Source organism: Marmota flaviventris, chromosome 15, assembly GCF_047511675.1.
Source record: "Marmota flaviventris isolate mMarFla1 chromosome 15, mMarFla1.hap1, whole genome shotgun sequence".
Classification (NCBI taxonomy): Eukaryota; Metazoa; Chordata; class Mammalia; order Rodentia; family Sciuridae; genus Marmota; species Marmota flaviventris.
In genome coordinates, this window is record NC_092512.1 from 65,502,409 (window position 1) to 65,527,135 (window position 24,727).

The following is a 24,727-nucleotide window of genomic DNA, read 5'->3' on the forward strand; positions in this document are numbered from 1 at the left end:
TCGGCCTGGACTGTTACTTACTTGAACTTTCACGAAGTGACACTGAGAATCCATCCATGCAATGATGCAGTCAGCCAAGTACCTATCTCAGCAGTGACACCTAGTGTAAATCCTTCCCTGCTTGTTTAAATGTTGGGCAAAGAGACTCACAAGCCTGGCTGAAAGGAAGGCAGTTAGTTAGTCTTCCTTGCCCTTGATACTTGGGAACCTGGGTCAGTCAAGACTGTGGTCTTCCCATGTTTTAACATTGTTTTTAAGTCTTTGCAAATGTCCTTTATTATTAAAAGCGTATTTTCTAGCATTTTTCTTGGAATAGGTCCACATTTTACGTGTAGACAGTGGGAGTGCCTGGAACTCCCAACATTCCTTGACAAAAAGCATGCTACGGATAATTTCAAACTCCAGGGACCAGTTTCATATAGTTAAGAGTGAGAAGACTCTGGCATCACAGAAAGAGTGATTAATTTGTTTGCTATGGCTCCCTGAGCAAGTTATCTAAGCTCTCTGCATTCTATTTGCCTCAAATGGAGGGGGGCAAGGAAGGTGTAAAAATACCACCTGCATCTTTGTATTTATTGAGGCTGGGATTGCTGTTTCAGTTTTAGAGATAGTCAGTCAAAGGTAGGTGAGAAACTACTTGAAATTAGTGACAGACCTGAGGTTTCCTTCCAGTGACTTATCTCCTCTCATGTATTCATGGCCTCCAGGCTGGAGGCAGAGACTTGCTGTTTCCTCTTGAATCTTACTGCATCTCACCTAGAAATTGCTGTCGTTCTGAGCGCCGCTTCAGACTCAGCTTCACCAGGTCTGTGGGGACATCAGGCAGACTGGTCACCTCTTGGTAGGTCTCAATGGCCTTGCGCAGTACCTCATTGCTCCTCCTCTTCTCAGCCAAATCATCTTCACACTAGAGGAAGGACCCAGACTGCATCAATGTCCCATGACCAGCTACATTTCTAAGGACCCAAAATATTCATAAAAAGTTAACTTCTGGACATGCTTTAAAAGAAATTCAAGATGGATTAACCTTTTGTTTTTATCAAGAAAAAAAAATACAAACAAAAGACAGCAATATTATAATTTAATAATAATAATAATAAAAAGTTAGCTACCAAGCTAAGTTTTGAAAAAGAATACCATAAAAGCCAAATGATGCTGGGGCTGATGGAGATACATCATATTCCGCACTAACACCACATTGACAGGTCTCCAGCCCACAGCTCCTGTTTTCATTGGTGCATTCCTGTGCTGGCTCTCTCATGCATTCATGCATTCAGCAGCTATTTTGAGGGGGAGTAAGGCATTGTTTTTTGCATGTGGCAGACAAACTGAACAAAACACACAAAGCTATTTTCTCATTTTGCTGCCACTTCATAAATGAGAGAAACACAAAATGCAAATAAAGATGTCATGAGTTTGAAGGCCAAGAGTGCTGTTGACCAAAAAAAGGAGCAGGCTGAAGAGTGCTGAGTAGGGTGACAGGCAGGTTACCAGTTTAGTCAGGGTGGGCAGGAGGGCCTGAAAGGAAGAGAGCAGGCTATCCAGGGGAACAGGATTAGGAAGACAGAACAGTATGAACAGCAACTCTAAGGTAGGAGTGAGGTATAGAGGAAAGTGGAGGGGAGGAGGGAGGCCCAGTGTGAGCTATTGGCTGATGCAGGGCTGGTAAGATACTGAAACTGCTACTACACTCAGGAAGATGGAGAGACATCGGGCATTTGACATGATCTGATGTATGTAAGGGATCATGCTGGCAGCCATTTCTAGAATAAGCTGAGGGGATGGAGGAGAACCAGGGACCCCAGGTAGGATGTTCTGGCAGGAAGGCAGATATGGAAGAGAGTGATCTGGACAAAGGGGCAGTAATGAAGGTGGTAGGAAGCAATCAGATTACAAGTATATATTGAAAGTCAGAACCAACCAATTTACAGATGGTGTGAATGTAGGATAGGAAAAAAAGAGAGAGATCAATGATGAATTGGAGGTTACTGGCTTAAATGATTACCTGATGGAAGTGTCATTATGTGGGAAGGACAGGACAGAAGAAGGTTTGGGGGAGTAAAGAATCAAGAGCTCAGTTCTGGATATATTAAACTCCAATGGCAAGGGGAGATATTGACTAGAAGGTGCATACATAAGTTCAGGGGAGAGGTGAGAGTTAGAGACATACACTTTAGAATCGTTAAGGATGGTTACAGTATTCAAAGAAGAGTTATAAGAGTAGACAGAAAAAAGAAGAGGTCTGGGAAATGAGCACCCCTAATTTCCAGTGTTTCAAGGTCATTAGAGGTCAGGAAGACAAAGGAACACCAGCCAAAATGACAGTGAAGAGGGAGGTCAGAACAAAATAGTAAGAAAACATTCTGGTATTCTGGAGACCAAGCAAAAGAAAGGTTTCAAGAGAATGAGATCAAGGGTGTTAAAAGCAGCTGCAAGGTTCGAGCAGATGAGAACTGAGATGAGATCACACTGGACCGGGCAGTACAGAGCCTCTGATGGCCTTGGTAAGCTGTTCCCACTGGCCAGCTGGGGACACACACCTGCATGGAACACATTCAAGAGACTATGGGAGGATGGGTGAAGACAACTCTTTTAACAAGAAGTCTGGCTATAAATGGGAGAAAAGAAACAGGCCAGTAGGTAGAGGGGAATGTAGAGACAGGGAGAGATTATTAAAGATGGGATATAATACAGTATGTTTCCAAGTGGATGAAAAAAAGATTCAGTAGAGAGGGAAAATCTGAAGATGAAAAAGGAAGACAAAGAAATTTGAACAAAGTCCTCCAGCAGGTAAAAGGAAAAGGAACCAAAAATGTGCATCCAGGGCAACAGGAAGGGAAGGCAGAGCAGACAGACACAGGTGTAGGTAGGCTGGTGCAGGTGGGTTGTCAGTGTAATAGTGTGAACACATGGAAATTCTTTGGACAATTCTATTTTCTTAGTGAAAATATAAGTAAGATTCATAGTTGGATATTGAGAATGGAGAATGAAATACTGGAGATAAGAGGAGGAAAATGTGTTAAAATGGTCATCAATAGCTCATTGGATTTAGTAGACTATAATTTAAAGACTACCATTTAAGGAAAAATGACACCAGTTACATGCTAAAAGTAGCATATATAAAATTTTTAATTAGGACATGTAAAGATGTCTTACTTGTTTAACATGTTTCTCTTGTTAAAATAGATTGTGTGCTGGGTCAATACATAGACATCTGAAGAACCCAAACAAAGCCTTACTCCACCATTTGAGGACTTGATAAGAAAATGATCCATCTCACCCCCATCCTCAAGTGATGGGGTCTAGGCTTGAAGCAGTGGTGATAGGACTCAAGAGAAAGGAAAAAAGGTAAGATCAAAATTTCAAAGGTTAGAAAAGAGCAGTTCATCCTGGCTTGATAGAAATGATGCTCCAGACCATTCAACTACCTTTTCAACCAATCTGTAAGTAGTCTTCCAGAATAAAACTTTTCAGAGAGAACGTCCAATGTCAATGACCCATATTGGCTTTTCAGTGTAGGTTCATGTCAAGCTTTTCTGTTTAGCCATCACCTTCATGTGAATTTGACTAGAGTGAATTAACTCCCTAGACTGTGAACATTGTTGGATGACTTACTAGAAACAGTTCAAGAGCTTCAGAGAGGCCTATTGAGACGAGACTATCAAGTTCACTCTCCATTTGGAATCTACAAAGTTATCAAACATAGTCTGGATCGGGGCTCTACGCAAGGTTAGAGGAAGAGCAAATGCCTATATAATAATCCCTCTCTATAGAGACAGAAATAAACATTTAAGCTCAATCTGGAAAGACAGAAAGATGATACAATCCATCCTTTGATACAATGATACAATATGTCTTGTTCCATCCCTTGAGCCCCAGGGTCCTTGGTTTTAATGAAGTATAAGCATTTTATAACTTCTAGAATTGGGAAAATATCAGTACTAAAGTGGCATATAATTCTTTAAATAACTCCCAAATGAAACTAATAGTACTTGCTCTGAAAGTCAGAATTGTACTTATTGTTGTTTTTTTTTTTTTTTTTAATCAGTCAAGCATCTGTAGATAAAACAAGCTGGACTGGAACTGAACATTTGTTACAGGACGTTAACATTGCAAGGCCTTTTGTTGAAGAACTAATTCACTCAGCCAACCTTCCTAGGAGATTTGTCATTTTCTGCCTCAGAGGCATTAATGGTTTGTGAAAGATGATAAAGTGAATTGAGTTTATAATTCAAGATTTTTTTTGTCCCATGTTTAGTAAGTTATTCAAAATTGATTTTCACAGTGGTCCAAAGAATAAGACAGTAACAGTGATACTATAGAAATGATAGGTATTGTAGTTTGCACCCGACTTGAGGTTGATGAATTTTAAAAATTGGTTGGAATGTTCCGAAGTAATTGTTTAATCTGCTAAGAAAGAATGAAAGTCATAATTTATTTCTCCCTATAAAACCCATCTTCTGTTGAATTTTTGTTTTTAAAACTCTTATGAAATTAAGGTTGCCCTTAAATTACTCTATTAAAATTTAATTTACCATGTCTAAATTTTGTTTTATGCTACATTAATGTTAATACAATAACATCTGTAGCAGAATAGTTTAGAGATAAAAAATCTTGTGTGAGGACTAAATGTCAAATTCCTTCTGTGAAATAAGAAAATAAATACAGAAATCACCATGTTTTAAAACCACTGCACTTATTTAGACTTTGGTACCCACAATTAAAATCATATATAAAGAAAAATTTCAAAGCACAGAACATTTTTACCACAATGAAGTTATCATTTGCATAAACCATTTCTACCTAGTTAATATGCTTTCCTTACATCAAAAGACTTAATGCCAGTGACGAAACACATCACTTATTTGGACAGGAATGATCTTTTGGTAAGAAACACATGATCTCATAAGAGTAATACAGTGTAGCAATTTTAGAGAAAATAATTTACAAAACTCATATAGTTGGTATCTGTTATGACTGCTCTAGACTGTGGACAAGAGGAACTTATTTGTACTAATATTTTTCAAAAATTTGATTTATTAAAAGGTACTTCATAAAAATTTAATTAATTACATTTTAATGAGGTGACTAAAACAATCTGAATCTCCAGTGGCCACTACCTTTAGCTCAGAGCAAGACATATTGCTCACTATGAGTGTCCTACACAGGTGTCTGCATGGATATCCTCCAGACAAACACTGTCAACTCCTTCTCAGTCTGAAAAAAACCTTGGTTTACTCTGCATCTATCATTTCCCAGCAGTGTTGACGCTCTCATAACCCCAGGAATGATAGTAGGCACTTTACTGTCTTGACTTTTGTATACCAGCTCTAGCTTTTTTACTTCATACATCCAGCTGTTTCCTTGATATGTCCCCTAGAATGTCTAATAAACACTGAAATCTGAAGATCAAATGCAAACTCTTGATTTTAGCATCTCTCCAAATTTGTTCTTCCTGGTCAGTAATTGATAGTATTCTCTCTTGTCAAAAGGTCAAACCAAAAAACCAAAAGTCATCCTTGGATCTTCTCTTTCTCTGACCCTTTCATCTAATCCATCACTAAGTCCTTTCGACTCCATCACCTACCCACTGCCCTGTCTGTCCATGGTCATGACCACAGTCCAAGCCACCAGTACCTCTTGCATTCACTGAAGTGGCCTCCTGTTCTTTGTGCATCTACTTTCGCTCTCATAATCCACTGCCACCCAGCAACCAAAGTAATCTTAATAAAAAATAACCAGACTATCACACCCCAGGCATAACATTTCTCCAAAAGCTTCTTAGCTCATGAAGAATAAATCTATAGGACCCTGGCCTCACTGTCCCACCCTTCTATAGTATATCCTTTTTTTCTGTTTGGGTTTATTATACCAAAAATGTTTCTATCCATCATGGCCTTTGTCTTGATGTTCCCTCTGCCCAGACAACTTATTCCACAACCTTGCCATAGCTCAGCCACATACCACCTCTCTAGAGAGCTGTTTTCTGACCATTTTTTCCAAAGTGACATTTGCCCTGTCGTTTCTAATCACATTACCTGCAACCAAAAAATCTTCATAGGTTTGCTCTTTATTCCATTAAGTTCTTATTCTTATAACATGCCTTATTAGGCAATATGATCAAATATATTTATTTTTAACACATCATAATATTCATTCAGCATATATTTATTTAAAGAGACTTTCAAAGCTTTGCTCACATGTTACCTCCTCAGTGAGCTTTTCTCTGTCATTCTTCCCACCAATTCAACCCCCTCCCATGTCCAATGGCAGTTTCCTGCTTTAAGTTTGTTCTTTTTAGCATTTATCTCTAGCAAACATAAATTATATTTATTTGTCATATGCACTGTCTTGCCTTTGCAATAGAAATACCATAAAGACAGGTTTGGTTTTGTTTTTTTAAAGTGTTTTATTGATGGCTGTATCTCCAATGCCTAGAAAGAGACCTAGCACACAGTGCCAGGGATCTCACTAAACATATTTTAAATAAGTAATTTAAAAAATATCTTCCACTAGAATATAAGATCTACAAGGAAGACTTTAGTGTGTTCACTATATCACATTCTGAATACTTTTCAATTTTCTGTACATTGTAATGTTTAACATCTCAGAAAATCTAGAAAGACTGCTGTCTGGCTATCCAAGAGACAGCAAATGAGCAAGTTTTGATATGCAAAGTAATCAATCCAGAGCCAAACCTCTTTTACCTGGCCCATGTACCATGGGAGGCAATAGTACTATGTTTTCATCAAGGTAGCCAGATACTTGGCAACTGGAAACTAGTCCTACAGCTCAAGGCCTGACAAAATTACTCCAACTAGCCAACCCTAACTGCTCACCCCACCCTACCTTGCTTTTCCATGGAAACCCCAACAAAGGTTGCAGCTTAAACCTTCCCCTTGAGCCTTGTCATCTGCCTCCAGAGCACTCTGGCATTTTCCCACTTGGCCCTGCGTGGCGTGGGGGCCTCCCATCTATAGTACAGGAGTATAATAAACTTTGTTTTCTCCTGAGTCTTTCCTGTGTCTCCTTTTGTGGCCACAGTTGAATGAGAATCTCATAAAAGAATATAAAATTGATACTTCCAAGGCCTACAACCGTACCTGGCACAGATGGGTTCATGTGGTAACAGGTGATATGGCCAAATTCATGAATGGAGGGGGTGGAATGAAGAAAGCCAGACGAGGACACAGTGGGAGTGGGAGATGGGGAGGTGGTGACTGGTAAGAAATGAGTCAGTTGAAAGAGACTATTGAGAAAACAAAGTACATCCTATTTTATATTTTTAAAAACTCTGTCTATAGCATACGTGCAACCTCTTGTTATACAACTGAGAGTCTTGAAGCTCTGAGAAAACCGAATGAACAATAGTATGGTGGTCTCCATGGAATGGGCCATGGGGTAAGAGAAAACCAACGACAAATGTTTTACTCTTTGTTTTCTCTTCAAAACTAAAGGCAAGCCATATGGATGCTACTAGACTCAGTAGTATATAATGTGAAATGAATTGTCTTATTTAAAGCAGTATTTGGTGCCTGGGTTTAAGCATATACATGAGAAACCTACTCTGTATAGAAATTGGAAGGGGAAAATGCAAGTAATGCAGACTGAAAAAAATTGATTACACAGAGCACATGAATATAGAAGTGTTCTGGAATACCTGTGCCTTCCCGTATCTTGCTCGTGGACTCTGAGGGTATTTGCGCACTAGTTCTTCAAATGCATTCACAGCTTCCTCGATTTTTCCCTGTTAGATGCAATCACATAAATACAATAAATTCAAAATAAATGATGTTATTCAATAGTGATTCTGTCGGATTTTTTTTTTTTTTAAATTTCTGAATTTAAGAACTTTTACCTATAGTTTTTCTTAAAGCTGTATTATGCCTGGGAATGGTGGTACATGCCTGTAATCCTTGCATACCTGAAGCAGGAGGATTGTACGTTCAAAGCCAGCCTTAGTAATTTGGCAAGGCCCTAAGCAACTTAGTGAGACCCTAACTCTAAATAAAAATCAAAAAGGGCTAGGGATATGGCTCAGTGGTTAAGCATCCCTGGGTCCAATCCATGGTACAAATAAATACATAAATAAATAAGCTGTATTATGGATGACTGTCACTAGAAATGAAAACAACATACTCAATTTTTAAAAAGAAGCATACCGACAATGATGTAATATGCATCTTTGTTACAGAAATTGAACTTTCCCTAAAGATACAGTTCCTACATGCTTTCTCAAAGATGTTAAGGTTTTACATGAGGGAAATACTGCTGGCAGTAGAATGTCTTGGGTCTTTAAGAGGAAACTAAATATCTCATCACAGCTCTGAAGCATCTGTGAAAAGGTTGAGGAACAAATACACAGGATGAGAAGGTCATTTAGCCACCAGTTGTTCCTGGGGAAATGTCAGGGTTGATCATCAGGCTGATCATCAGCAGGACCTTTTTTCCTGGGTTACTGTGTCCCCAGCACCACAGACAGTTCCTCCCACCCAGGAAGGGCCTGTGAGTGAATGAAGGATGACGGAGGGTCCTTCCAGGAAGGAAAGTAGAAGAGGAGGTAGGGAGGAAAGGAAGCAAGACAGAGGGGTGCAGGGTAGGACAGGATGAATCTGAGTCAGAGCGTCATTCTTAGGGTGTACGGTGCCTGCAAGTCAGTCCACTGCGGCAAGGGGAGGAAATATTCAAATTTCATCTACTTGTATTGTTTATCTCATGTTTATTTCACAACCAGTCAATGTGCCCAGGCTTGAGCAGTCACATCAACCTCATGCATATCTGTGTCCATGGAGGCCAACCCCTGCCAGCCCCCACCAACACCACACAGTGGCCTAGAGTCTCTTTTCAATCTATGCCACCTCAGGGGCCTGCCATGGTGGCTTCCCTCAACAAAGGTTTGTTGTGAACATTCTTCAGATTAAATATCAACTCTTTTTGGGTGAGAGGAGGGCACACATTCACAGGCCATTAGGTTGAGGAAGAAACTGACAGGATGGGAGGGCCACTTAGCCATGGCACCTGTTGTTGCCCATGGAAACACCAGGGTTGATTTGGCTTATTCAGCCAACTGGAGCACATCTCTGCCTCTATCAACTCCCCTTTCAAAGCTTACATGGGGACATAAGAAGATGGTCCAAGTGCCTTTGGTAGAGCTTCTGACTACTACTGCATGAATAGAAAGGGAGGACATGTGACAGGAATCTTGGCGGGAGTCTGCCATTAGGGATAAGGTTCCCTCCATCTCATTCCATCCAAATACCATTCCACAGTGTGAAGAAATGTCTCTTGGCTTCCAATGGATGGCAGCATGTTATGGTTTGGATTTTAAATGTCCCCAAGGCTCATCTGTTGAAGGCTTGTTCCTCAGATGGAAGTGCTACTAGGATGTGGTAGACCTTTTAGGAGGCGGGGTTTAGTGGGAAGTTAGGTCACTGGGGAGAGTGTCCTTGAAGGGGACTAGGGGACACCAGATTTTTCCTCTTTCTTTGATTCCTGGCCACTGTGAGGTGAGCAGCTTCTCTGCCACTTGCTCACTGCCATCATATGCCGCTTTGACACATACCTGTGTCCATGGAGGCCAACCCAGACAGGCCTGAAAGTAATGGAGCCAACTGACCATGATATGAAACCATGATCCACAATAGATCTTGTCGTCTTTTCAGTTGATGATTTCAGGTAATGATGCCGTAGTGATTGAAAGCTGACTGACACTTACTAGTCAAGGATACTAAAATCCATGGGATAGAGATTTTATAAACTGAAGCTTCCCAAATACTTCAGATCTATAAATCCGTAAATCCATTCAGCCCATATGTAAATACAAAATCACCGTGATTTACATGGTTTGACCTACACTGAGTGGAGCATTCCTGTAACAAAATGTACCTAAAAAATATGGCTGTCCAGAGCAAACTGCTGATAGGTTTCATCAGCCTGTTTTGGAAGTGTATCAGGTTTCTTTCATTTCAGTCCTCTCTTTTATTGCAAGTTGGCAGTACTTCTGCTGATAGAGTATTCTCAAATGTCTGTGGGTCTCTTACATATATCACAGGAATTCACAACACTGGACAAGAAGTGTTTCCACAGATCCCTCCTGTATAACTTTATCTCTATTCTGACTTCTTCTGAGATGGCTGAGTGGATCCAAAAGTCACACACCTAATCTCTTCCGGAAAAGGTACTCTGCTGTACCTATGGATTTCTCTCCAGATTTGTCTTTTCTAACAGTGATTTTCCTAATGTTAGCATCTTCTGCAACCTGGATTGGCTGAGAAGTTGCCAAACAATCAAGTGCTGGATCTTTTTTTCCTCAACAGTTTTTTCATTTTATCTCCTTTCTCTCATATTTTAATATAATCAGCAAAAAAGAAACTAGGCTGTACTTTCAACACTTTGCATGGAAATCCCCTCAGCTAAATATTCAAATTTGTTGCTTAAAAGTTTTCCCATAACTGTAAAAACACAATTCAGATAAGTTTTCTGCAACTACATAACAAGGGTCACCTTTCCTGTAGTTCTTAATATATTCCTTATTTTCTCCTGGGTAACTTGCCAGATGAGACTTTAATGTCTGTATTTCTATTGTATTATGCTCAGGATGATATATGTATTCTCTAAGATTACAGATGCTCTCTCTAATATGTTCCTCACTTTCTCTTGAACTTCCTTAGAAACCATTTTAACATCCGTATTTCTACCAATAATTTGTTTAGGGCAAAACAGGCTTTTTCTATCATACACCTCAAAATTCTTCCAACCTCTACCCCTTACCCAATCCCAAAGCCACTTTCCCATTTTTAGGTATTTGTTACACTCTAACTGCCCAGTACCAAAATCTATGAGTTTCCTATGGATGCTGTTCCAGACTACCACAAACTTGATAGCTTAAAACAAGAGAAATCTGTTCTCTCACAGTTCTGGGAAGCAAATATCCAAATTAGTCCCTTTGGGCTGAAATCAAGATGTTGGCAGGGCCATACTCTCTCCAGAGACTGCAGGGGAAAAAAATCTGCATTTTGTCTCTTGCCAATAGGTCTTGGCTTGTGGCTATCTCACTCCAATCCCATTTCTATTTTCCTCTTCTAAGTGTATGCCACCTTCTATTTTGCCTGCATCCAATTTTCCTCTGTTCTTCTCTTATAAGGAAACATGATTTCATTTAGGGGGCCAAGTGAATAATCCAGGATAATCTCTAGCTCAAGAACTTTAACTTAATCACATATGCAAAGATACTTTTCCTAAATAATGTACCATTGACGGGTTCTAGGGATCAGCACGTGGTTCTCTCTTGGGAGGCCATTTTCATCCGACTACTTCTATATGCAACTTAAATTGCAAATATTACTATGCTAAATGTACCATTGTCAGATTTAAAACACAAGCAGAAATATATTCATATAAGATTTGATAAAGCATGTTGTTCTCCTTCAACACTATCAGAGTTGTAAAAATAATGGAATATCTGGGCTCTGTCCTAGGCATCTTTTGGATCCCCTCAAGACAGAGGCTGTGTGACTTCCCTAAGTGATCATCAGTTCTGCTCCTACATCAGCTAGCTGTAGTGCTAATGTGTCTACTTTTAGTACAAAGAAGTTTTTTTTTCCCTCAGAATACGTGGTTCTGAACACCATTGTACAATTTTTTATTAACAAAAAAACAACAGTGCTTATGAAGAATTGCCAAAAAATGAAATGTCCTTAATTTTTGTCTTAGGACAAAGACAGTTCATTGGAGAAAGATGTGGGCCGTACTCTTTTGGAATAAGGCCAACTGAGGTGCTAAAGGATATTATAACACAGCCATGCACGTGTATTCTAGAATCCACTAGGATAATGTTGGGATATTTTCCATCCTATTCTGCATCTAAGCTTTACCAAGATCTAGAGCAGAACACTTCTCTTTGGATTTGTGCAGACAGTTATTCTGCACCAGTTAGAAGATTTTCAGTCTGCTTCAGTTTCTCTTGTTCTTCCACAAGCAAGTATAGGTGGCTAGCATGACTTAGGTCTGTGGTTTTGAACTTTCATGTGCTGACCTTACTCTGGCTCCATTACATTTTCCCTACTCTCCATTTTTCATTTTCACTTAAGATACATTATTAATCAATGATTTCAAGAAAAAAAAAGAATACATTTCAAATCCTTTTGGGGGCTTAGAGAGGAACTTTAAAGAATAAATATCATTTTTAAAAATGATATCATTGAAATATGATCTGATCTGTACATGTTTGGATGAAAAAGTAAAGTCACTATGTACTTTCATGTAATGTAGCACTTGAACCTGAGATGTGAACTGAGGCTGGACTGGCTCTGTCGGGGGCATGCTTTAGCTTGACCCTCAGACATTCTGGTGCATTAAGTTGCTTCCTTTCAAATAATAGGTATAAAAATATCCCTAAAAAAAGACTTAATTGTGCTGATAACTGTGTCAATAATACAGCTCCCTGTTGTTCCAGAAGCAGGAATTGCATATGTAGCCACTTCTTCCTTCTTTATTTACCTGATATAGATTCACAGTGCTCCTAGAGGAAAACATCATAATTTTTCCAAATGAGCAAGACTGCAGAGTACCCCGTGGACAGTTTCAGCACTTTTATATCTCACTGACTTATGTGTCCCTTGATAACTGAGCTCTTCTTTACCATTCATTAAAACTACATAAAAATCCTTCTCTAAAGCTATTCATTTGTGCTTTACCCCAAAAGTCACCTGTGCATTTAGTACCCTTCATTTTCATCTATGGCATTTAATACAGAGAAAGTAGAAGATACCAAGTGAGGTGAGAGGGAAAAGGTTCTTGCTTCATTTCTATTAAGAAATACAAAGTCACCACAAATAGTAGATGGCTTCACTTAATGAAGTTAAACAAGATAGACTCAGAGCTTATTTTTATGTGGTTAAGGTTAGGGGCAATGAACAATAACTTTGCCATACTATTCTTTGCACAGGGTTTAGCTAAACCTTGGTTTTGGAGCCTTGTCTAATGCTAGTTACAGAGGCCTTATGCTTATTAGTGCATTTCCAATAAATGTAGAAATCCCATTTTTGTTCCATTTTATTTCCTAATGTGTATGTTTTTATTTGCTAACATTCTCCTTGTCCTATTTTTTTTTTGCAGCTAATGTCTACTTAATCAAAAAGCATATTGCAGAAAAACTAATGAACATTATAAAGATTAAATTTAAGTACAAAGAAAGAAGAATTTCCATGAAAAATAAGCAAATTATTTTGTATTCTAACTATATTATAATAAATATTTTGGGGCCTGATAATGACATGAACCTAGCCAAGTTATGAGAATAAATATTTCAATTTAGTGTCAATTCATTCTTTTAAAAAACTTTAATATCTGGAAAGGAATGCAAATTATATTCCAAATTAACTGATAACAAAGCAAAACATAAAATAGTCATGTGGAAAACTGAGGATGCCTGAGGTTAACCCTAAGTGAGAAAACTGTCAAATCTATTAATATTACATCTAATGTCAGCTATCCCAATAGTGCTGAACTAAACTACTTCTCATTTTACTTTATTTTTGCATTGAGGTAGCATGAAATTTAAAAAAAAAGAAAAGAAAAAACTTCCACTAATCTGGTACTTGACAGTGTTATTTCTTCTCTTTTCACCTTGTTTGATCTTTACAAAAACCAAGAAAGAACAAGGGAGACAAATAAGGAAACTGAGACTCAGGATGCAAATGATTTGCACAAATCTATACTACTGTCGCATGATGGACATGGGCTGGCACCCAATTCAGTTGTCCTAAAAAGAAGTTTTATTTCTCTGTGCTCATTGGCTGCAATTTTTTTCCATTTGATCCATTTCTTTTGGAAATGTGCAGATATGCTTAGGGAAATATCTACTTTATTCAAAGGTTGTGTCTTTTCTATTAGTTACTGTCATTATCACGATTATTATTATTATTATTATTATTATTATTATTATTATTATTAATTTATTTTTTTAAGAACCAAGGGTAATGCCTGAGTTTACTTGATAAGAAAACTGTTGAACATTTCCATACAAAGCAAAACCTACCCTTTTACGAAGTTTTTCTGCTGCATCAAGTTCAGCTTTAATAGTCTTATCAAATTTATTTAATAGCTTAGGCTTCTTCTTCTTAGCTGAAAAAAAAAGAGGTTTTTAGTTTTAATTGTTTTTCTGTCTAGAAATAGTTAAGAATAGTAACTGACAAATAACGAGAAGACTGAACTCAAACACATGAGTTCAGGGGCGAGCACATTCCAGCTCCCCTTCCCTTTTTATTTCCAGGGAGTACAATGGGGTGACAGCCAGTCCTACTGAGGAAGAAAACCCTTGCATATATAGGCTTACATATACAGGTGGCCCTTACATACACATGCATACCTGCATAAGTGGCCCTTAAAAGCATAGGCACACCTTGTTTTATTGTGCTTCACTTTATGGCACTTTGAAAATATAACATTTTAAAACAAATCCAAAGTTGTGGCAACCCTACTCCCAACAAGTCTATGACCACCACTTTTCCAATAACATATGACTACTTCATGAGTATATGTCACATTTTAGAATTTATCCCAATATTGCAAATTTTCTCATTTTTAGATCTGTCATGGTCAGGCAAACCTCTGACCAAGACAAACCTCAGCCTACCCTCCTCTATTGGCCATCCTTTCTTTCTTCCTTCCTTTTACTGTGCCACCTTTTTACTACTTCACCCCTTCAGTGTTCTGGAACAGAACTAATGTCTGTAGCTATCTCCACAAATCCATTTGTTTCTTTTCCTTCCTATTTTACTTGGCCCGGTTCTCATTTTATCTGACAGAGTTGACCCCTTCCTTTTTCCCAAATTGATTCATTTCCTTGACTTTTGTGTTGCCCACTGTCTTAGTTTTTCCTCTCATTCTCTGACCTCTCCATCTGCTCTGTGACTCCTTCTCTCCTGATCCCTTTGATGTTACATTCTTCAGGGTCAGTCTACAGCCTTTTCGTGGGGCCTTAATCACTCAATTTTCAAACTGAGCTACAAATTAACTATAGTATATTATCTCATGCATTGTAAAAAATCATAAATCCCAGTGCCTACCAACAAGATAACTCAAATTCAATAGGTGAGAAACAGGTTGTCATTCCTCACTCATCTATGCTTGCTGGTACTTACCCTACTTCAGAGAATTGCACCCTATTCACCAGTTGTCCAAACCAGAAACTTGGTTAAGGAAGGCAAGTAAAATGAGGGAAAGGAACGTGTGGAATTAACCGAAGGAAGACTGAAGGAAACTGACTGAAATTGCTACTTTTCCACAGTTGCTATGCCAGGGCTTCATACACACTATCTTTATTTTCTCCACCTTCTCCACCCAGAAGATCTAAGTCTACAGATGAGATCACTGAGGTTTGGAAAGGATGAGTCACCTTGTCATTCTGCTTCTCTCCCCCACCAGGGAGGAAGCAGGCATCTACTTCTTGCTTTCTAAGAAATGGAGCATTTCCTAAAAACTCTTAGCCTCCTGTCTCTCCCCAACAGAGGTGACAGGACTTACCCGACTGCTCAGTTAATGAGTGAAAGTGCTTGTGTAGCTAAGTCCCACCCTTCACTGCCTCCCAAGAGCATGTATACTGAGCTGGGCTGACTGCCTAGTGTGTATGCAAGGTAGGGCAATGCCTGAAATCCCAGAGGCGCAGCAGGCAAAGATAGGAGGGTCACTAGTTCCAGGTCAACCCCAGCAATGTATAAGGACCTAAGGAGAAGCTTTCTTAAAAAAGAAAAAAAGAAAAGCAGAAAAAGAAAATGAAAAGAAAAGCACATGTGTAGGACAGCCCTTCTCAGAAATGGGCATGCACACTGAGTCTAGCTGCTCACACAGGCAGGCAGAAAGATGTTCCCACACTTGGGCTGTTCTACTCTACCTAGAGTGATGGGTATATACAATTCCCGGGTTTAGCATTAAAAAAAAAAAAAAATCTCTTAGTCCTAGTTATCCAAGCCCTATTCTTCAATCAGCTCTCATCAGAAACAGAGTTGACCCTCAGACTACCTTTTATTTCACTACTTTTGAATTAAAATTGATTGTTGTGATTTATATTTTGTTCATTGTATTTTCCTCTTCTTCCATTCCTGAACCCCGGTCCCTCTTTTGATGAAAACCATAAGCATCTAAAGGAGAGACTGAAAAAAATATCAAACAATGGGCTTCTACAACTGCATGTCATATGTTAGCATACATGTTGATAGGGAAAGTGAATCCAATTTGACTACAATGTGGATTTACCATGATGGGAGTTCATGTCTTGTCATGTCAGTACCAACTTATGTCTCCCAATTGTGTGTTTTCCTTTTGCAATCTGTCAGCAGGATGACAGCGGGATCTCCAGGAAAGCCTGGTGTGCACCCAAGACCCGGGTTTCCTGCAGACATCACAGGTTTTCCCCAATGTGTCTCCTTTCTAATCAATTCAAATTATCAAGTAATTGATAAGAAAGAAAGAAAGAAAGAAAGAAAGAAAGAAAGAAAGAAAGAAAGAAAGAAAGAAAGAAAGAAAGAAGAAAAAGAAAGAGTACTGGTAGTTTAGGACATCTAAAATAGTCAACAGTGAAATATAAAGTGCTTGTTAAGAAGCCATACTGAAAGTATCTTGGTGTCACAATATTTTAATAACAGCATAAAGAAGACAAAATATTAAAATCTCATTGCACCTTTTAATAAGAAATTACTGTCTCATTTTTTTTTCATATAGCTTCCTATTTAACAGCTTGCAACTATTGATCCTGCTTGAAATTCAAGTTTTATTTTATTATTACTTTACAAAAATTATTTGAAATGAGGTCTCCTTATGTTACCCAGGCTGATCTTGAACTTGTGATCCTCCTGCCTCAGCCTCCAGAGTAGCTGGGATTACAGACATACACCATTGAATCCTATTTTTATTTTTAAGTGTGAAAAAGCCTGAGGCAGTTTTCTGAATTGTTAAAACAGATAAACAACAACAACAACAAAAATCTACACAGGCACAGAATCTTCTTATTCTGGAAAAGCAAATGGTCTAGCTGTAGAAACAATGATTCCTCCAGGATTCTGGTTATGAGGGGAGCTGGGCAAACTCTCTCAAGCTCTCTGGGCCTCAGAATTTCCATCCACAATGAGTGCCTGGGACTGCTTCTCTTAAGATCTCTTTGATCTCTGATATCCTGCATTTCTCATTTTCAATTGATTGAAATCATGTAAATAGTTTTTCAAAGTAGACCTATCAGGTATTGGAAAGGATTATTAATTCTGTTGAATCTGGATTTCTCAAAATGGTTTAGAAGAAATCTATGCTAAATTAATTTTTATTTTATTTTTTTAGTCACTGACACTACAAGTGTTTTGCCCTTTGCTAAAAACACAAAGGAGGAAAAATAAAAGCAGGAATCAGTTGTATTTCAAATCCTTATATCCTTTGCTATGCCATGGTTGAAATATTAAGAGAAAAAATAATAGTGAACAGTATGAGAGTGCACTCATGATGCACATCTAGACAGCATAAGGCTTAATGCTGATCCATCTCCATGTAGTCCAGGGAAGTTGCTTTCACAGTATAGTGCATGGGAGAAGTTGACCACCAATAAGAGACAGAATCTTCATATTACTCCATGTTCTATACTTGTGCCATGGAAGACAGAGACAAAAATAGCAATTTCTGCTACAAAATAGACTGAAAAGCAACAATTTCCCAACCAGTCTCCCTGTCTCCCACCTGTCCCCATGTTAACATTGTTCTGGGGATCTTTATGGAACACCATCTGTCCTTGTCACTGGATTGCTTAAAATACACTCATAGATTCCCCCAGAACATACAAAACACAAACTAAATGGCATCCTCGTGATCCTGATGCTAGTTTCCCACGCAAGAGAAATGACAACCATATCACAAAGATATACATGAACACTCTCATGCAGATGTTCAGTGCAGCATAGTTCATAAAGGCCAAAAGTAGAGAAAATGCAATGTCAACAACTGGTGAATGGATAAGCAATCTTCTGTGCATCCATACAATGAATGGATCAATATTCAGCAACAACATGGGTGACTTTCAAAAGTAAACGTTAAGGGAAAGAGGCCCAATTCAAAAGGCTAGTGACAATTCCATTTACAAAGCATTCTGGAAAAGGATAATCTGACACTTGTAGTGTCAGGGGCAGATAACAAGTGGCTCCAGAGGCTGGGATGGGGAAAGGTTGATTACAAAGGGCACAAGAGAATTTTAGGGGTTATAAAGTATGTTAGTTTTAGATGTTAGTTGTGGTTGATATACTGTGTCTAGATGTCTCTGCAGTTGTCAAAACTTAATAGAAATTTATAGCACAATAGGTAAGTCTTACTGTAGGTAAATTATATCTTAATAAATCTGATTTTTAATAAAAATTATAAGGAAATGACAAATCCTGGGATTCTCAATCCCTCTTACTGAAGGGATAACAATAAAAACATTGGGTCATAAAAATATTGCACTTTCTAAAAATAAAATGAACATTAGTTTTGCACTCCCTCCCTACCACATAAACCTGTTGGGGTGTAAGTAAAATTCAACCATGCTGAAGAGTGTCCTCTCTACACAAAGAAATAAAAATTAAAAAAAAAAAAAGGCATGTTATGTAAGACTCATCTAGACCCTCAACAACATTCATGTTTTTCTCCAGGATCCCAGCTACCATTTCTACTCTGGACTCTGGTCAATTGGCTTATGGATTTGTAATCTGCATTATGTTCACATTCTCAGCACATGACTCTGTGCACAGTGGATAGGGCCTCAGGAAGTTTGTTTGGAACCAACTTCAATGGTTCATTCACTCAAATATGTGTCAAAATGTCTCTGCCTTCCAGAGATTATGCTAGGTACTGAGAATTTGACAGGAACTTTCTCAAGGAGTCAACAGTATCATGTTAGTTTCTTGTCACTGTGGCAAAATAACACAAATAATCAATTTATAAGGAGGATAAGTTTATCTTGGCCCACAGTTTCAGAATTTTTCGTCTATGGTCAGTTGCTTTTGGGCCTGTGGCAAAGCAGCATATCAAAGCAGGGGCACATATAGAAAAAGGTGATCAACGTGCAGCAACCAGGAAGCCAGAGAAGAGAAAAACAAGAAGGGCTGGGTTCCCAGTAGCTCTTTCCAGGATATTCCTCCAATTACCTAACTTTTTTTCATCAGGTCCCACCTCCTAAAGCTTCCAACACCTTCCAATAAAGCTATAGACTAAGGTTAAGCTTTTTAACAAGTAGACCTTTGAAGAATACCTATCCAAACCATAGTAAGTGTTTATGAAGACATAAGTAGATACTTAAATTAAGAGGAATGTGAGTACAGGTTGAGTATACCTTATCCAAAATGCATGGGATCAGAAGTGTTTCAGATTTCAGAAACACTTTGGATTTTGGAATATTTGCATCTACATAATAAGTTATCTTATGAATGGGACCTAAGTCTGAACATAAAATTCATTTATGTTTCATATGTACCTTGCATATATATTAAACTGGAAATGATTTTATACAATATTTTGAATACACCTGTGTTTTGAATGCAACCCATTACAAGAAGTCAGTGTGGAAATTTCCACTTGTGGAATAATATTACAACTCAAAAGTTTTGGACCTCGGAGCATTTCAGATTTTTAGATTAGGGATGCTCAAACTGTAATTATAAGGGTGGACTAGGAATTGTATGACCTATTTGGGAGTGAACAGTGGAACCTTCCTGGGGAAACTGAAAACTGAAACAGAGGTAACATTCTCAACAGAAAGAAAAAAAAGTATTTTGTAAATCAATTACAATCAGGAACTTGTACCATTTTCATAAGTTATTTTTCATGTAGGTGAAAGGCTAAAAACCTCTTTCCACTTGGATGCTAGGGTTTGACGTCATAAAGACATAAATTTTCTTATTTAGGGAATCTGGTCTTTCTAGAAATATGGAAAGCTGTAGGGGTAGCTGCTGCCTAGTGACTTTGGTCTCTGACTTGCCTGGACAACTGTGGCTCCCCATTGGCACCTAGACAAAGAACTCTAGATGCCAAGGGAAGCCACAAGAGGGACACAACATCTGCTTCTGCACCAGGCTCCCGTTTTGATACAATTTTGCATGGCTAATTAAGCACAAACCTTGATGTACCTTGGTGTGTTTGTTGGTGTACTGTGTGAATTTCCCTCATCAACCTCACCTGAAATGTTGTACTTATTCAAGTAAAATATTATGCATCTTAACCTCTTTCATAGTTATATTTGCTTGAACCAGTTTTCCTACCTTTTACAAATTGACCCCTGGTCTCCATTGCCACCTCTTGCTACTCACCTATAAAGTCTACATTTCTTTTAGATAGTCTCTCAAATTCTGACTTTTCTCACGGTGCTTTTTCTTGCCCAAAAAGCCCTTCCCTTTATTTCTACCAAGAAATACTCTTATTTCGACATCTAAGACCTAGTTTCATTGCCATTCTTCCCATCAAGTCATCTACAATGTCTTTGTGCAGAAAAGAACACCTTTCCTGTGCTCACATGGCATTTTATTTCTAGAAACAGTAAACTCTTCAGACTGTGTTTATGTTGATTTTGTGTACAGCGCTTGCTCAGGCTCTCCCCCTCACTTCCTCACCTCCACCCTTTGCTGGGTTGTTCATTTCTGTGAGGAAAAAATTCTGTCTTATTCATAATTTATATCCAGCTGTTAGCATGTAGTGTATCCTATATGAAGACCTCAACAAATGCTTGTGAAGACATGTGGGCATGAATGAATCAACACATTCTAGAAGGAGACATGGCAAGTCAATTTATAATTTAGACATATTAGTTGCCTTAAAAAAAAATCACAAGGAACCCAGATAGACACTGAACAAAGAGTAGCTTGCTTTGTAAAGAAGATCGAATCCAAGTTTTCAGTGGATAATAATGTGGTAGAGGGTGTTGGCCAAGCAGGTAGATAAGAAAGAGAACATATGTTTGAGGTAATCCCCATCAAAGAACATATAGAGAACATTGATATTTATTTCACATGTCATATTCCATTTAAATTTTTCAGTATAATTAGTAATTTAGGAAAGAAACAGCAGAATATTAAGCACAATTAGCCAAGAAGTTCCTGAATTGCAAAGTGAGGCTAATTTTAGTAGAACAGAAAAAAAAATTCACAAAGTAGCTTGCTTTTATGCTCTGAGTCACTGCTTAATGCCTTATTGAATTTTTCTCTGTTTGGGGTTTGAGATGAGGTTCTTATATGTTGTCCAGACTGGCCTTGAACTCCTAGGTTCAAGTGATGTTCCTGCATCAGCCTCCTGAGTATCTGGGACTGCAGGTGAAGTCACTGTGTTGAACAAATTCTTTACTGACAATAATGAATTGATGTTTATTAAGGACTCACTCTGCTAGACATGTGTGACTGACTCAGGCTGCATACACTGAACAGCAGGAACCAAGAATGGAGCCTGGGGTTGACCCTGGGTGACTCCAACTTCTCTATGTTCTTTACCATTGTGCAGTGTCTCTGGCATCTAGCCCAGAAGTTAAAAAGCTAGGGTGTTTCTAAGAGCTGTGAGCGTGATGACAGAGTGGAATTAAGTATTAGCATAAGTATTATGTTGTGCAAAGGAAGTAGCTGAACTTTGTATTACTTGTCCCTAAGAATAAAGGTAGTTAAATAACCACAGTAATTTCCCTTCATTTTATGCCTAATGTTTATATATTACACAGACACACCCTGGTTTGGTAGAAAGATCCTAGAATATGAGTCTGGACCAGTGTGGGTCCTCAGTATTGCTACTTCTGGGGTGATTGCTTAATTTTCACTTTGCTTTGTTATGTTTTTCTTTAATAGTGCTGGGGATGAAAATCTGGGCCTTACCCATAATAGGTAAGAGCTTTACCAATGAACTAACATCCTCAGCCCATGACTTGACTTGCTTAAACTTGCTGAGCCTGTGGGTCTCCATCCATGAAATGAGGATAATGTCTGACCCCTTTTATTTACCATAAATGTCATTTATGGAGTCTAAAGCATCACACTAATATTATTTACAGCTTCTGTCTATAGTATTTTATTTTACTGACTTTAAAATTCTGCTCTTTATTTAAATGGGAAATGTGTATTATCTATCTTATAAATAAAAGTTTGAGGTTTTGTTTTTGTTTATGTTTTAGATACTAGATTTGCTCTGTGGTCAAACATTTTCCTGACAGGGCAACTAGTCACTTTACCACAATACACCGGCATCTAGTTTGTATTTCCTGAGTCAATAAAGGACTAAAAAGCAATGGAACCACAGTATATGTCCCTTGATCCCCAATGCTGTTATAGGTTGTGCATCCCTGATCCAAAAATCCAAAATCCAAAACTTTTTGAGTACCTCATGATGTCACAAGTCTGTTGGTTCAAAGTACACAAGCTGTGTTTCATGCACAAAGTTATGAAAATGTTACATAAAATTACCTTCAGGCTACATGTACCAAAGGTATATATAACATAAATGAATTTCATGTTTAGATTTGTTTTTCATCTCCATGATATCTTATTATGTATATGCAAATATTCCAATTTTTAAAAAAATAAAATCTGAAATATTTCTAGTGTTTCATTTTTGGATAAGGGATACTCAAGTTCTATAAATTTTCAAGCAGGATTCCACAAAATATTAAGGGCTATTGTAGAAGTTAAGGATGAACTTGATGCAAAATAATACAAAAAATAATTTAAGGGAAGAAAACATAATATAAAAATAAGATACAAAAGGAAAACTTGCTCAATATCAAAGATGCCCAATGAAGCTTTGAAATATTCCAGTAAAACAACTTCATTATAATATTATTCATGCACTTAACAGTTAACCTAAGAAAAATCCTACTACATATTTTAATCTTCCTGCATTAAAATTGTAAGTTAAATTTGCTTTTTTGAAAAAAAAAAAAAAAAAAAACACCGATAAATTTCAGAGTAAGAAAAAATTTTCTAAATTTGACAATGAGGCAAATATATAAATTAAGGATGACGGAAAAAAAAAGAAGGAAACAATACAGCAAAGCCTTCAAGAATCCTGTATTAGGATTTTTGATAAAATTCTGTCTGCTGTGTACAGCACAAGCCAGCCTTCATCTGCCAGTTCCTACAAGACACAGGCAGGCTACGTGTGTAGGAGCCCTCAGTTCTTTTCTCTCTCATTTAAAAGTGGGAATTGTGCGTGGTATTCCCCACCACTATGCTGCACATTGGGGTCTGAAATCAACCTGCTATCATACTGAGAGACAGTCATGTCATTTGCTATTGAGATATCCAGTCAGCACACAGCCATGGAAGTGCTTCTGTCAGGAGTCTTTGTTTTGTATTATCACTCAGTGAGAAAGGAGAAATAATGTTGATGATCCAAAAATAACCCCTTCCAAGGCCTCTCTCTCTAAGGCTACCTACTTCGTGGGTAAGTATTACTTCGGGAAAGGGTGAATTTGGGCACTTTCTGGAGAGATGCTCTTAGGGCCAGCTTTCTGCTGCAGAGGGACTGGGAAGAGCTGATGGTACACCCTTCCTTGCCTCCTACAGCTGAGGAATAATGAACTTTTGTTCTTCTCAGAATTAAATATCAACCGCATGCCAGCAGGAGTTCAATATTCAAAGCTTCAACTGAACAGTTAACATAAATATTTTTCAGCTGAGAGACACTAACTAATACAACACAGTAAACATTATATAAAGGGCAATTGTTTTCATCTGCCCCCTCGATTGAAATAATGTGAGATTCAGCTGGGAGCATTCCATGGCACCAGCAAGTATTTCAGTTTATTAAATGGAGTTGGCTGTCTCCCCATAGGGTTATTTTAATAAATTATACATCACTTTCCTTCTAGAGTAATAATCCTTTAACAGATGTGACCCCATATGTTAAATTAGAAATTTCAGAGACGCTAAGTGATGTGTTTTTTAGACATAACGGAAACCCCTCCAGTGCCAAGGCAGTCCACAGCCTTTCCAACCCACTTCAGACACGATGAATGTCAACTCCATGTGCACTGTGCCATGAGACAACAGCCACCTTCCCCCAATTTTATTTTACATGCAATTCTAACTACATAGCTCTTCTGGTTCTCTAGTCCTTAACACTGCAAGTAACAAGAAAGAAGGCACTGAGGTTGTAGCTCAGTGGCAGAGCATGCCCTCAGAATGAGGGAGCTCTGGATTCAATTCCCAACACCAAAAAATATATAAAAAACAAATAAATAAACAAAAAGAGGAAGCAAAAAGGGTTGTGTGATCAGATGTATATATTCAACAGCAGACATAAGTTGACACACTGGGAGCAAGAAAGAGAGAAAAACCACCAGAAAGAAACCTTCACTCAAATAGCACTGCAATACGAATAAAATGTGCAGGGGTAAATAGGACTACAGACTTCAAGAGCCCCCAAAGCCTCACTGCACTATATAATAACTGATGTTCATTAAAATGAGCTTTCCAATCTCTAATCACCAACAGTTAAATTATGTGCAACATACATTTTTAAAAAGGCAGTAATGCATAAAAAGCATTTTAGAAATGTATCTCCCATATTTTATTAATTTTGTTGAAATGGTAAACTTATTTAAAGTCATCTTTAAATATTTGTTCCCATTATCAACAAATAAAACAATAATTTCCAAACCTCACTCTATCAGTATCTTCAGGGGAAATTGACAGAAAATAGATGATCCTAAGCCTCAATACTAAATAAATAGCTACAGGTGACTCTG

The 24,727-nt window shown here is 38.0% G+C and overlaps 1 protein-coding gene across 4 annotated transcripts in view; it reads right to left on the reverse strand.

Moving 5' to 3' along the window:
• Asph (aspartate beta-hydroxylase) overlaps positions 1 to 24,727 on the reverse strand; it is a 219,588-nt gene that overhangs the window by 67,239 nt on the left and 127,622 nt on the right. For all 4 annotated transcript variants that reach the window (XM_071602317.1, XM_071602316.1, XM_071602318.1 and 1 more), the window contains exons 15-17: positions 14,039 to 14,124; positions 7,661 to 7,747; positions 757 to 907 (exon numbers count right to left, since the gene is read on the reverse strand). In XM_071602317.1, coding sequence (XP_071458418.1) covers positions 757 to 907; positions 7,661 to 7,747; positions 14,039 to 14,124 — 324 coding nt within the window. The remainder of the gene's footprint in view (positions 1 to 756; positions 908 to 7,660; positions 7,748 to 14,038; positions 14,125 to 24,727) is intronic.